Source organism: Polyodon spathula, chromosome 5 (assembly GCF_017654505.1).
Source record: "Polyodon spathula isolate WHYD16114869_AA chromosome 5, ASM1765450v1, whole genome shotgun sequence".
Lineage (NCBI taxonomy): Eukaryota > Metazoa > Chordata > Actinopteri > Acipenseriformes > Polyodontidae > Polyodon > Polyodon spathula.
In genome coordinates, this window is record NC_054538.1 from 31,001,485 (window position 1) to 31,017,037 (window position 15,553).

At 35.0% G+C, this 15,553-nt stretch overlaps 2 protein-coding genes across 4 annotated transcripts in view; both read right to left on the minus strand.

Annotated features, from left to right (window-relative positions):
* The window catches only part of LOC121315832 (ras-related protein Rab-32-like), a 37,003-nt gene extending 32,433 nt beyond the window's left edge, over nt 1-4,570 (minus strand). For both annotated transcript variants that reach the window (XM_041250309.1, XM_041250310.1), the window contains exon 1: nt 3,992-4,570. In XM_041250309.1, coding sequence (XP_041106243.1) covers nt 3,992-4,205 — 214 coding nt within the window. In that variant the 5' untranslated portion in view covers nt 4,206-4,570. The remainder of the gene's footprint in view (nt 1-3,991) is intronic.
* A 6,379-nt stretch (nt 4,571-10,949) lies between these two features.
* The window catches only part of LOC121315834 (metabotropic glutamate receptor 1-like), a 47,408-nt gene continuing 42,804 nt past the window's right edge, over nt 10,950-15,553 (minus strand). The window contains exon 9 of one of the 2 annotated variants that reach the window (XM_041250311.1): nt 10,950-13,685. In XM_041250311.1, coding sequence (XP_041106245.1) covers nt 12,878-13,685 — 808 coding nt within the window. In that variant the 3' untranslated portion in view covers nt 10,950-12,877. The remainder of the gene's footprint in view (nt 13,686-15,553) is intronic. The other variant, XM_041250312.1, reaches the window with a different exon arrangement.

A 15,553-nucleotide genomic window follows, 5' to 3' on the forward strand; every position in this document is an offset into this window, starting at 1 on the left:
CATACCCTGAATCTTATTTACTAATTGTTTGTCTAATTCATAAATCATTTTGATTCAAAACTTTTTTTCTTGGCACTGTAATTGGTGATTCCAAAAAAAAAAAAAAAAATACAAAGGGCTAGATCAGTGGTTCTCAACTCTGGCCCTTGAACTCTATTCCAGTTCTGATCTTTATTCCAACCAGGTCCCAGATTAGTTAATTGCCTCTGAGCAATTTCAATTAACTACACTAGAACCTGCTTGGAGTAAAAACCTGGACTGGACTACGCCAGAGTTGAGTATCACTGGGCTAGATTTTTAAAGCTATAAACTCCAAATCATCATAAGCACAATTTTTCTCTTAATGTAAAAAACCCCACCAATTTAAAGTCTAAAACAAATAAGAGACAACTTCGAACCAGACCTGAAATGATGTTCAGTATGCTGATGTCTAAAGACATTGAGGTTCATAGGAACATTGTTAACATTTTTTAATCTTTAAAAAACACAATGTTTTGGGACATTATAGTACAGCTTAAAAAAACAAACCAAAAAAACAGATACTGTAGTGTCCCTGCAGTATCGTCATTTATGCACCGAACAAAGTAAAGGAAAGGCACACGGTACACCAGATAAAGGTTTTCTTCACGAAGTTTAACTCATGAGAAAGCTTTACATAGGCTTATGGTCACCATTCAGATCTCTACTGACATTTTATTCCTTGGCTTTAGGGGGCATTAAACACTAGAAAGAAATCCCTCACATATTTTTTTGTATTCCCCCTTTTTATGTTCAAACAAATATCAACTTCGGTAATTTGCAGTAAGATATTTACTGTGTTCAGATCCTTCAAGATAGAGGAGTGATCAAGTCAGCTGGTACCAGGGGGGTCCAGTCGCAATCAATAAGACCTCCCCACCCCCCCCACCCCTCCGGGGAGGGGTTTGGCTTAAGACATCCCACTTTTTTTTAAACCCGTTGTGTGGGTTGTTTAGGTAGCTGATGCAATCCAGGTGATACCTGTATAATCAACTAGTTTTTGCCTAATCTGCACTGTCACTGCTCACAGCTTTGTTGTTAGTTATAATTACAGGCTAGCAAGAGAGAGACAAGTATTTTTCTCTCTCTCTCTCTCTCTCTCTCTCTCTCTCTCTCTCTCTCTCTCTCTCTCTCTCTCTCGTAATTTACAACAATTGTAAATGTTATAATGTAATCATTAGTTACCAGCGAGACAGCACTCTGAATTACGTGACAGATGTCACAATCTAATGCTCACTAGGCTACCCAGGCTAATTCTCACCCCTGCAAATTTTAGCTTGGGCTAATTCTCATCCCCATCGTGAGAATTAGCCTAAGGGTGAGAACGAACCTGATCTAAAAGTCATCATACTGCCCCTTCCTATCTCCAATCCCTTGTGTCTCCTTATATTCCCTCTCGCCCTATGTTGGAACCAGCTACCGGTTATCCTCAAGACTATTCAATCTTTTACTGCTTTCCTCCGTCTTCTCAAAACTCACTTATTCAATCTTTATTTGTAAATTCCTATGTATTTTCCTTTACTTAAATTTATTTTGTATGTATTGTATATATGTGTTTGTTTTTGCATTTTTTTTGCCTGTAATTTATATATTTTTATATTTTGTTTAATTTTATGGAAGATGCTTGGATATAAGTGTCTGCCAAATAATCAAGTAATAAAAAAATTAAATTAAATAAAATAAAAAACTCAGCTCGCGGCCGAGAGAGTGGTCGGAATCTTCGGAATGTTGACAAATGTTGAACCAGACACAACGGTAAGAATTCACATACATCAGTTTACTTTCATGAGTTTGATTTTATCAGGTTTGTGTTCTTGTACTTTTTATATATTAATATTTGCTTAAATAAGATTTGTAACAGATATGTGTGTAATGCGTTTTACCTGTAGATAGCCGTTTAACAATGTAGGCAAATCATTGAAGTTATTTCATGTTTTAACTATTTCAACGCTACAGACCTGTACAGGTCTAAAAAAATAACATAGCAGTAAACTACAGGGTCACATATATATACTATATATATATATATAATATATATATATATATATATATATATATATATATATATATATATATATATATTTTTTTTTTTTTTTTATTTATTTTTTTTTTCAGTATGGATACTGCTTATTTAGTTATCTTAGAGTAGTGTAACTCCTTACTGCTGAAAGATTTACTGAAATTGTACCTTAAGTTTTTGGCAGTATTAGTGGACATTTACTGCAGAAATGTTCTGAAAACTGATTATAAGAATGGATGCAATGTATAACAGTTTTACCCAAAGCTTCTGATTATGTTTTATTGTTCTACATAGCCTACACCCAGTTGTTGTTTTTTAAATTAACCTTTATCACTCAACACTCTTAACATCAGACATCAGGGAGATTTATTTTATTTTATTTTTTAAACTCCCAACACATAATTTTGTCAACTGGAAATTTGAACAAAAGTTCATATGCAATTGTGTACAATGAAAAATATTTAAATACAAAAAATGTGTTTTGTTCATTTCATTTTAGTTTAATAAGGTAACATAATGCATTTACTTGTAAAACAAATGCTGTCTAGTTCTCATTTGTACCTTGTGTTGTATAACTTAGCATGTGTTAATTAAAGTTATTTCTCATATAAACGCTCACAATAACACAGCAAAATATACAGGTTCAGCTACATTAGCAATGTATGTACTTATATTATTCGTCAGTCATGATAATGACTTCAACATGATAATGACTTCAAAAGCAAAAATGAGGTTATTCTGGGTTGTCAGAGCTTACTAACTCCAAAATGTTCTCCTTGGCTCCACTCCCCACAGGCTATGCTCCTCCTAGGAATTATTTCTGGAGCCACCCCTGGCTGGTACCCCTACAACAGGGGTCTCCAACCCTGGTCCTAGAGAGCCACTGGGGCTGCTCGTTTTCATTTCAACCAATCTCTATTACTTAATTGAACCAATTATAGGCTTAATCAGTCAAGATTAACAGGTGTTCCAGATCTTTAGCCTCTGATGATGTAAAGACACCTATAAAACCTGTTGGACTGGAGGTCTCCAGGACCAGAGTTGGAGACCCCTGCCCTACAATAATATAGTTATACAGCTGTCAATTATGTATTTGAAATTGCTGTCATGCCATTTGTAGATTGAAGGTTTATGTTATGCTCTAGTTTAATTGTTCCAAATGGTCATTCATTTAATACTTTCTATGGGTAAGTCAGACCAGAGTTGAAACATTTTAGGTATCAAGAGCACTTTTCTCAGTGTCATAAAACGTTACACTTTAAACATTTTCTTTAAAAAGTATATTATTTAACATTTTGGTTTACACTACAGGCACTGTACTAACAATCTTGGCGACTCCACTGCACCTCGGCGTGCATTCTGTTGCAAAACCAAAAAACTGTCTGCTTTAATTCAATTTGTCAAACTCTTCATATGCTTTAATAATATATAATATATATATATATATATATATATATCTATCGTATATATATATAATATATATACATTAGGGTTACATTATGCCAAGTAAACTTTTAAAATGTGTTTTAAATTAATATGGTTGTCAAAAAGTTTAAGTAATTGCAAATTGCTGTAGAGCTAAGTGAACCATTCCAGCTCTACTGGATCAACTCCTGAGGAGGGGCTTCCTCCACTTGTGGTTGATGAAATATAAACAGGGTGTCCCTGTGCTGGTGAAAATGTGCACACTGATAACCACCCATTGACATTATTTCTTTATGTGGGCTGACCAAGACAAAACATATTAGTAACACTGTAAAGCTTGTTTCACAATATGTACAAAGCGTAACAAGAGTAACGAGCTGAATAGTTACTTTGTAGTCACGTAAACAATAGACATGTATCTTGTAATACAGCATTAATGCGCATCACAAAATTAATATTAATTATTGTGTGCACCATGCAATATTCCTTGCCACTTGCTCAATGCTTCCATGACTTGTGAAGTCTTACCTGCTATGTCCCAAAGCTGCAGCCTGACCAGTGTCTTGCTGTCCCAGTTGATAACTTTCAGAGCGAAGTCCACGCCAATTGTTGCTCTATAGTGCTGGGAGAACAGTTGATGTACGTACCGCTTAATGAGGCTGGTTTTGCCGACACCTAATTCCCCAATTACCAAAACTTTGAACAAGTACTCTTTACACTCTGTTACCGTACTGTTCGCCATAATCAACCGCTTCTTTTCCGTATTAGATAGCTCTGAAACGCAATGTAAGTTTGTTTGGGCAGGTGGGAGGGGTTTAAAAAAATATTATTCTGTTTTTGTGTTAAGACATTGTAAGGAGCTCAGAGAACAATCCTTCTTCTTCCTACGACTGCTCCTTCACAAAACCACCTGACTGACTTAAATCACAGGACCCGGAAATTCGCCGTCTCTCTAAACTATCACTTTCTATATGTTGTCGTTATTTTTTGTTTAAAAGTAAAACATCACCTTATCTTTACGGTATATTGATGTCATGCATATCGATACACGACCTCGCGCTGTCGACGCGCGTAACTTTACTATGAAATTGTCTAAGCTGCACAGAAACAAACTACACAGTCTGCTTTTTTGGGAGAAAAAAAAAGACACCTTATACAACACCGTGAACTTAGGCGTGATCAATGTGAGCACATTTCAATAAACTTTGGTATTTTAGTTTTACTTTCAAACCCCTAGTTTACAAACAAATGCAGAGGCAAATAACTAATGCCGATTGGAATGAATGAATTAGTGTTCATATGAACGATTCCATATATATTGGCGTACAATATACTATTAGCCTACAGGTATTGCAGTATAGAACAAAAATAAATAAGGTCAGACAGGCATTACTCTCTGAACCACTGCCATGATGCAATGAATCATCAATGTATGATTGCAATAACTATTTTTGACATCAGTAATGTTGTCACATTTTATATCCAAAAATATAATTGTTTAAATAAAAAATTCGAATCTAAATAAAAAATACTATTTTTTATATCAAAGATTATTTTTTATATGTACAAAAATTATATTAAGAGTTATTGGTATAACATTTTTTATTACTGATATCAGCAAAGCATTGCTGATATGTATAATCATCAAAAATGGAGCATTAAATGTTGCGACGGCACGGCAAAGTGTTTTCCTTTTTTATGGGTAGTACTTATTGTGGAATGTTCAATCAATCAATCAATCTTTATTTCATATAGCGCATTTCATAGTAGAATACCATCACAAAGCGCTTTACAAGATGCAATAAATACAAGAAAATCCATAATACTTCATATAGAGAAATGCATAATACATGATAGTAGCATAATACATGAAATAGTATACTAAAACAGTGGAAAGTGCATAATGCATGAAATAGTACATTAAATACAGTGGAAAGTGCAGAATACATGATATTAACAATACGTGAAATAACAGCAGCAGCAGGCTTAAGGAGGGTTGAAAGCAAGAGAGAACAAGTGGGTTTTGAGAGCTGATTTAAAGCGAGCTACGGTCGGAGCATCACGAACCAAAGCTGTGAGAGAGTTTCATTTCATTCCAGACACTCGGAGCCCTGAAGCTAAATGAGCGTTGTCCAAGTGTGGTGCGCTTTTGCTTGGAGTCTTTCTGTGGAACCATTTTTTCTCTTTAAAGGATCATTGTTATACAAAAGTACAATAATATAATTTTAATATAGAACCATTACACCCATTAGAACCTTAAGTAGGGTTTCCAAATGTGATGCTTCAGTTAATAGGACTGTTGGAAACCATTTGATTTATTTGAAATCCATAATTGAGAACCCTTTTTTTGGTCACTATATAAAATTGGATCTTTTTAACCCAAACACAAGAAAGATTCTGGAGAAAGACAGCAGTAACCGAGTTATATATAGAAAACCCATACCAGTTTTTCTTGTCATGAGATCTTTGAGGAGTTTACGGCATGGATGAACAAAAAAAAACAAAAACAAAAAAAACAGCTTATGACATCATATACTTGGAATTCAGAAAAAGCCTTTGACAAAGTGTTGCATGAAAGGCAGCAGTTCATAGGAATAAAAGGAAGTGCATGCATGTGATTACATAACTGGTTAAAACAGAGGGCATCAGAGGTGAAAGTAAGCCAGTATAGCCTGGTACTGTGTACCGGCAAAACATTGTGTCAAGAGACTTTTATATTTGGACTTATCAAGACGACTGTTTAAGCTACATCATTTTTTCTTTCTATTTTAAGTCCTTTACCGCCTCCCGACTTCTTGGTTGTCCGGTTACTATAGTGGTGCGGTTAACCAAAGATATTACCAAAACCTTGCACTTTGGGTTAGAAGCATACATGGCCCTATGGTACTTTTGTCCTCCCTAACTTATGAATCAAGGTAACTTGTTCTGCTAGAAGATGGAACAGTTCTGTTTTGTTTTCATTCACACGCAGAAAGTTTTGTCAATTTCCTGGCACATTTGAAGAAGGAACCACCCTTTTTCTCATGCCTGTACCTCTTTTCTCTCCCATAGCTGCCTTCAGACAGTCTGCTTACCCATCTTAGACAGTGATAGGGGTGAAGGTTGATTTTCATGTGTGACAGATTGCTCCAGATTACCATCCCGGGACTGGCATGCAATGTACCACTGTGAGAACAAAGCACAGTCATCCTTCAAAGCTGCTACCTGCGTTTTCTGTTTTGGAGGAGCTATTTTTCTGGAAAACAGTGGGAACATGTTTTTGTGCAGTGATTCTTTAATTGGTTCTGCTTTCTCCTCAAATCTCTCTTTGACAAACGGGTAATTCTTCCTGGCCCACTTTGAGAATATTTTTAATTGTTTGCACTACATCATTGTCCATGATGTTTTTGGTGTCCAATGTGAGAATATAACCACATTCTTGGATAAGCCGGGATGCCTCTGGTCCTGCATTAATCCAATGTTTAAGTGCTATTGGATTGTCAGTAAGCCCTACTGCACGTCCATCTGCTTTCACTAGGGCATTGCCTTGTTCATGTGTCTGGTCCAGTGCAATTGCAGATAATGGACGCTTTGTCTTATGCGCCACAAATCCCCCTAAGCAAAACTGCTCATACGTTGCTGGGTGCCTGGTTGATAAAGAGCACATACCTCTGATGTGGACTGAGAGTCGTTTTGTCAATAAAGTTGATTCAGTAGAAGACCCTTGAATAACTTTAGAATTTAGATGGAAAACAGGGTTGAATAATTTTAATGCTAACAATAATTTGTAAGCAGATGACTAATTTTATGATTTTAATAATATAAACATATTTAATAATATTGTATTAATTATAGAACTAATGGTATTTTATTAATTATGAATATTTTTAATTCATGAATAGCTTTGTAAATATAAATTATGATACACATTTTAAATAAGTATTGTGCTGAATAATAACAAATAATCATTAAATAAGCTACATACACATATGTCTACATACAGTTTTTTTCAGAGGAGGTTGATTGAATAATGTGTTTATACTGTAAATAAGTTGATGTACACAAAGGTATTAAATTATTTAAAAAGCTTTTGTTGCAGTGTACAGTTATTATTATCAAAATGTTTATCTTTTGTTGCCTTATAGCCTGGAATTAAAATGCATTAAAATATTTTTTTCCCTTTATCTACACATCCTACTCCACAACTTCCAAGTGAAAAAAATATTCTAGAAATTTGTAGAAAATGAATTAAAAATAAAAAGTGAAATAGCTTGGTTGTATAAGTGTCCACCCCCCTTGTAATAGCAATCCTAAATTAGCTCAAGTGTAACCAATCTCCTTCAAAATCACACACCAAGTTAAGTGGCCTCCACTGGTGTTAAACTGTAGTGATTCACATGATTTCAGGATAAATTCAGCAGTTCTTGTAGGTTCCCTCTGCTGGGTAGTTCATTTCAAAGTAAAGACTCAACCATGAGCACCAAGGTGCTTTCAAAAGAACTCCAGGACAAAGTTGTTGAAAGGCACAGATTAGAGGATGGGTATATATAAAATGCCTTGAATATCCCTTGTAGCATGGTCAAGATGATTATTAAGATGTGGGAGGTGTATGGCACCACCAAGACCCTGCCGAGATCAGGCCATCCCTCCAAACTTGATGACTGAGCAAGAACAAGACAAATCAGAAAGGCTACCAAGAGGCCAATGGCAAACTTTACAAGCGCTACAGGCTTTTATGGCAATGACTGGTCAAAGTGTGCATGTGACAACAATATTCCATGCACTCCACAAATCTGGCCTTATGTTACTCAAGAAAGCCCACCTTGAATCCCATATGAAGTATGCAAAAAAAGAAATTCTGTAGCCATGTGGCAAAAAGTTTTGTGGTCTGACGAAACTAAAATGGAACTTTTTGGCCTAAATGCAAAGCGTTATGTTTGGTGCCAACCCAATACAGTGCATCACCCAAAGAAAACCATCCCTACTGTGAAGCATGGTGGTGGCAGGATCATGTTATAGGGATGTTTCTCATCGGCAGGGACTGGGGCATGAGTCAGGATAGAAGGGAAAATGAATGGAGCAAAGTACAGAAAAGTCCTTGAGGAAAACCTGCTGCCCTCTGCAAGAAAGCTGAAACTGGGACGGAAGTTCACCTTTCAGCAAGACAACAACCCAAAGCTACATTGGAGTGGCTAAGGAACAAAAAGGTAAATGTCCTTGAGTGGCCCAGTCAGAGCCCCGACCTAAATTCAATCGAAAATTTGTGGCATTACTTGAAGATTGCTATCCATCAATGCTCCCCAAGGAACTTGACAGATCTTGAACAGTTTTGTAATTGCTGCCAAAGGTGCTTCCACCAAGTATTAACTCAGGGGGGTTGAGACTTATTCAATTATGATCTTTCAGTTTTGTATTTTTAATATATAATCTTTTTCTCAATAAAATTTTTAACAGTGTGGACTATCGTTTGTACATAAGTAGAAAAATTTAAATACATGAAACTCTGAGGCACTGATACAACAAAATGTGAAAAAAGTTCAAGGGGGTGTAGACTTTCTATAGGCACTGTAGATATATATATATATATATATAATATATATATATATATATATATATATATATAATATAGTACAAATCAAAAATCAGAGTACAAATCAAAAATCAGAGTACCTCAAAAGAAATTACGAGTATAAATAAAATAGTTATGAGTACATATCAAAAGTACAAGTATGACTCAAGAAAAGCTACGGACACAAATCACAAAATTACGAGTTGGATAGAAATAAATAATAACACTGTGTAACAATTTATTTATTTATTTATTTTTTGTTCCTGGGTAGTAAGTTTTATTTCCTAATTGCTTATGCCTCAAAAGTGTGGAAAATGGCTATTATTCCCCACAAACTTTGCTTTTGTGACCATGGCAGGTACATTTCAAAATATCACTATTTCCAATTAGAAATCGGGAGCTGTTGTGTCTCTTTTCCAAACTGAAATTTTCTAATACAAAAATATACAACTATTCCTCGGTAATTTGGTAGAATGGTAGACTGTGATATGCTGATTCTTTTTATTGCTTGCAAAAAGGAAAAATATCAAACAGAAAAACAACCATGAGATGCTTCACAATCAAAACGAACTGTAACACCACTCGGAAGTAAAATTTTCGTGCATAGTTTAGTTCATTTTCTGAGGCAGCAAGCAGAGCAAAAACAGTCTTCATTTTTTGTCCCAGTCAGAAACAGTACAGTTGTTAAGTCGTCCGTTTGAGATTATATCACCTTTTTTTGTGCTCACCAAGATAATAGCAGAGTAATGTATTAGGTTGTGTTAGCAAAAATAAAACAATCTTATGTATTACAGTATTTGTTCAATCATTCTGATTTTGTGTTTATCACGTTTACATGGTAATATTAATAGCTGAACTTTTTTTTTTTTTTTAAATCTGGCTTTTTGCACATTTAACATGTTTTAAGATGACAATGTAAAGAAAATAATGAGTTATCATCTGCATTAAATACACCCAAGATACTTAATTGTTTAACTATTATTGTGTGAAATACGACTTCAGACTTGGTACAGCGTCAGTGACTTCAAGAGAAAAAAGAGCGTCCTAGTTTTTCACTGTGCAAATCTGGTAACCCAAATTAAATGAGCAGTGCGAGAAACTAAAGCTCTGATATAAATTTGACCAGACACCAAAATCAGAGCAGAACAACTGGACAAAACTCACAAAAAGAGTAAAATATAAATCATAGTTGTTGTTTTTTTCCCTATTAAGTGCTGTTTTAACTGTCAGTATTAACCGGTATATATAAATCAATCATTCAAAATGAAACATAACCTTAACTGATACCAACATGTTGTTGAGGCTGAATCACTTGGATCCTTTAAGGCTCAACTTGACAAAGTTTTGAGATCAATTAGCTATTAGGGACCGGACAATCTTAGATGGGCCAAATGGCCATCTCATTGGTAAATTTTCTGATGTTCTTATAAGATTATTGTTAAATTTACCTTTTTTTCTCATATAACAACAGTAGGTGGACACACTACGTATTGCCAATGCTAATTCCTACAAAATATGCCCATGATGTATTCAATGCTGGGCACTGGGTTGCAAACTGTACAGGAGCCAAGTAAATCACTTGCTGATTGTAAACATTTTTCTGATCCCTGACTAAATCTAATTGACTTTTGTGTGAAATATTTGTACTTCAGATGCATTTGCAGCAATCATAGGAGCTTTTAATGTATTCTATCTACATCTGATCTAAACACAACAGCAGCAAAAATAAATATTTAAGTGCCTTTTATGTAAAAATACAACATTATGTGATTGTTCGGATCAAGTGACGTTTGAGATTTAAACACTTGTAAGGATGGCAAAGTGATAACTTGCTTGTGGCTTTTACACAAATTAGTTCAGTCTTTCACACTGTGCCTCTAAACCAAACACAAATTTGGTAAATTATATGTTTAAAGTAAGGACAAGTGACTCATTAAGTAACTAGAAAATATTTATTTTACAGCATTGTTAATCTTGACAATTTTTTTTTTCATGAATAGCCCAGAACATGTCAAACAGAAGAGCCTCCTATTAGCTACATTTTTTTTTATTTTTTATTTTTGTGAAACTGCATATATTATATTCACTAAAATATACTGTATAATAATTAATCATAACATTAATCATAATATAAAATAATATTAGCAATAATACTGTTTATGCTTTAGACAGTTGCATTCTAATGGCTAAGTTACTAACTTTGTATCAAGAATTCTGCTTTAATTTATTCACCTTAGAGTACATTATTATTAGCAATGTATTCACTCTAATATCTTTTCACCAGAAGCAACTACAGTACAAACTGATATACTTTAAAACTATAGCTTTCATGATTTTTAATACTGACTTGTATGTTTCTTCTTTCAAAAGTCACCCAAATTTAATAACATTTACTTTTCCACAAAACATCTGCAGACAATTCCAAGATTATTGTTACTTCACATTTTCAAATATATAAGCAATTATATGTTATAAACATATATTTTTGTATGAAAGAGCACGTTCTGACTAATGCAAACTTTTAAAGATCCAAAATCATTACAATGGACATAAAAAACATGAGGAACTCAAAAATATTAAGAACATCATATACATAATTTTAAGTCATTTTCTTATTAGAAAGCAGTCACAACTCAAGCTCAAAATTTAGCAAGAGCAATTTTTTCTGTTTTGGATGTCATATGCAGGTGAGGATGGAGTGAGGCATGTGTGGAGAATTCCTCCCCCCACTATTCTTACTAAATATCTTGGTATAAATACAGTGACACCACTAACACAGAACAACAGGGGTTAGGGAGATTTCTTTCCATTTCACTGGAGGTGTGAATTTGTTTATTTTTCCCCCAGTAAACAGACAAACCGGTTACCCACTTATCTTGGAATTCTTGAAAATAGAATAGTCCCCTCTATGCAAAATCTTTTATTGCGTAATCTACAATTAGAGGTCTTTTATTTACTTCCAATGCAGAATGACTAGGTTTAGGCATTTTCCCTTTTCATTTTACTGCAGATGGCTAAGACTAATACAACACTGATTGTTTGTAAGTTAATAATACTTGCAATAAAACTGCCCTTGTGGGAAAGTTTACTCATCTTCTGCATAGATTTGAAGATGGGGTGATTATCTATTCAGGGACTTGTTAATATTATCTCTACTATATTATTCAATCAAACATGCATTGGAAGATGAAAACTAAATTAAGATGGTTTTAACATTTTAACAATGTTTTCAATAAATACTACACAAGGGCAAATTTGACATTCCTCTATTTATCTGTATTTTTCAGTCTTAAAAAGAATTTGTATTATGAGGCCACAATTTCAAGCTGCTGAAAATCAGACTCCTGCATTTTTTTTTTATATGAGCATAAAGAATCACAGTCCTTGCATGTGTGTACATAGAGATCCATTCTGGGCTTCTTTTAGCTCTGCCATTGGTGTTTGTTCTTTTGCCTTTGTCCAAGGTTGCAGCTATACAGAGAATTGTCTTTTGTCACAATACTTTCTGCTGCACACAAATTAATTCTCTTCCAGCCATTACTTTCAATTAAAATTTTCTCCACAGGCTTCAGAGTGAAAAAGGATACATTTCTTCAGGATTGCTGTGCCCTCTTTGATATTGTAAAAATAAGAACTGTACACATCATTATCTGTTTTCTTATGTGCTTCATCCTTGCCTTATTGTTACGTAAGCTATTAAAGTTTTTGTTTTCTTATTTTTAAATCTACCAAAGTAAAAAGGCATGAACAGCCCTTTAAAAATTGAAAGAATTGTTTGACATTCCATGTGCTTTATTTTTTGCTTCGGCCTTGTTTACTCACAAGTTTCTGAATTGGTCTGTATTTATTTTGGCCCATTTTTTGCCTTAAAGTGTAGAAGAGCTTTGCTTATAGTCCCTTAGAATGACAGCTGCGTATGTCACATTTGGAGGTGTGCAAAGCACTGACTCAGACATGGGAGAGCTTGGAACCGAGCTGCCAGAGCCCATCGAATCTCTGAAAGGGGAGGGGGGCGTCAGGGCCGGGGAATCATCCAGTGTCAGTTTGCTTTGCACCAGCTCCTCCTCCTCATGGATCTCTGTGTTGTCGTACATGTAGCCATGAATGAGGTTGAACTGCTCACTGTCCACCTCCTCAACTGGGGAAACTGGCTCCTCACTGAAGGTGGTCATCTGAAGAGGAAAGACCTGTTGCATGAGGTGGGGCTGGTAGATAGGCCTCACTCCATTCCCAGGGCCTGGAAGGGTAATCATGGAGTTGTGGTCCGGGGTGTTTGTGGTGTACTTGCTGACAAGCTGGTCCATAATGACCTGCTCGGGAAGGAAGCTGTTCTGCATGTGCTCTGGTGTGTACAGCTGGGGTTGCTCCCCTTCCTTTGGTGACCCCATGGAGGGAATTTGTCTGTGCACCATCATGGAAGGGCTGTCGGGCCTGTTGTACCTAATAGGGTCGCTTTCATCTTCTTCGGCCACGTTGTACAAGGTCTTGGTGCTCATGTCCGAGAAGTTGAGGCTCTTGTTCTGGTAGGATTTAGTTAGGGGTTTGATGACTGCTGTCTGATTCGACCCTGCCTCCTGTCTCTTCACATGAACGGACAGCCTGTGCCACATATGCTCCCCCTTTGGTGGCTGTCTTGCACCTGGTTCAGACCATGACACAGACTTTCCATTAGAACTATGAACAAAATAAAGACGATTATGTTATTTCACAGGAACCCAGAAAAGTAGAGGCAAAATAACATTTCTGGTTCATGTAAAAAATGTCTACTAGTCAAATGTAAACAATAGCATAAATGATGTGCTTATAGTTTGGCTAATTTACTTGTTTAGGTATGTAAAAAGCACTGGGAGGAGTTTAAATAGTAAATAGGTTTTGTTTCATTTGGAGCCCTTTGGGAGCTATTTGCAAAGATTTAGAGAAGAATAATTAAACAACAGCATGCTTGATAATGTTGTAATTGTCTCCTCTCTTACTGGTGAGCTTCTGTTGCATAATTTTACCATCTCTACTTCCTGTTCTATTTTTGACACAGATGGTTTACGATGATGCAGAAGTTCTGCTTTTTTTTTGTTTTTGTTTTTAGGTAGTGGTGATGGTCTACGAAAAGGCTGTCCATTTATTGGGATGTTTTGTTTAAATTTCCCACCCAATGCCTTTTGTGGTTTTATGCAATAGCCTTAATGTCCACAGTAGTTTATCCATTCGCAAAATGAACCACACACAGTCTTACCTTTAATTTATTATTATGAACTAATAGGGACCCCCATTTGTTGGTTCACCCTGTTCCTCCCACTAGAAATTATTGTTTCAGTTAATCTGCTGACATTGTTGTATCTTGTTTATTTTTTCAAGAGGGTCAAATAGCACAGTGTATTACAGCTGTTTAATAAATTTAATAAATGTTCTAAGAGTTTTGTGCTTTTTACTTCAGTGGTCAAATTATGAATGACTAAAATATTTTGGACAGATACCAAAAGTATGGATTGAAAATATGTTGTGGCACTTTAATACTCTTTTCAAAATAAAAACACATTCATTCTGTTCAGTGAAAACTCTTTTTTATGAAGTAAAAGAATGAAACATGCTACAGAATTCACCAAAGTAGAACATTTCAAGCCTTGTTTTCAAAATGTTCCTAGGGCTGGCCCTCTGGGAGGGTACGTCTCACCTTCTTCAAAGAGTAAGCCGTTATTGATGTTTAATTATTACATAACAGCCACTGAAAGACATTCAAGTTAATCATAGCCATCTCTACAAGATACATTCATTGACTGGCAGTGATTGATTTTGTTTGTCTGCGATTAAATCACTGTGTAAACAGATTCTAAATATTTTAATACATTAAGGGCCCAATCTGATTTACGTTTTAGCAGGGAAAAAAATATTTAAGGAAAATTAACTGGAATTCAAAGAATGCACAAATGTGTATAAATTATTATTCAGAATAAAGAAATACATCACAGATGGGTTAATTTTATTAAATCAAATCATAGTGATAAACATACTGAGTTTGTTTATCGTTTCCCCAGATAAACAGTTAATTGAATTGAATGGGTGAATTTCATATACTCTGACTTTAAGTAAAAAATATATTTTTGCAATGGCTAACAAAACCATTGTCACAAAATCAGTAGCTGGAGTTTCTATCTTCTGCTTTCATATTGAATGGCTATGTTCAGCAAAAAAGTGGAACTGCCATTTATAGAGTATCATAATTTTTAAGTAAATAAAAGGTCATGTTAAGGTTTATGAGATTTGTTCAGGTGCTTTCTTGTGATATTTTAGCTTAATATAATAATAATTAGCTATTTGCAAACTTAAATGAAGATGACTGTCTACTAATTATCCTTTTCCTGAGGAATTGTCATACTTAAATGCTGGAAGTGTCTGTGTTTGTCCATCTTCAAAGGTACCGGTACATGCAAGCCTATTCTTTTCATCAGTAATATAAACACATATAAACACAATGTATTTGTATATCAGCGCTATAAATGTGCTTTTAATAATATATACTGTATATATGTTTGGATTTACTCATTATT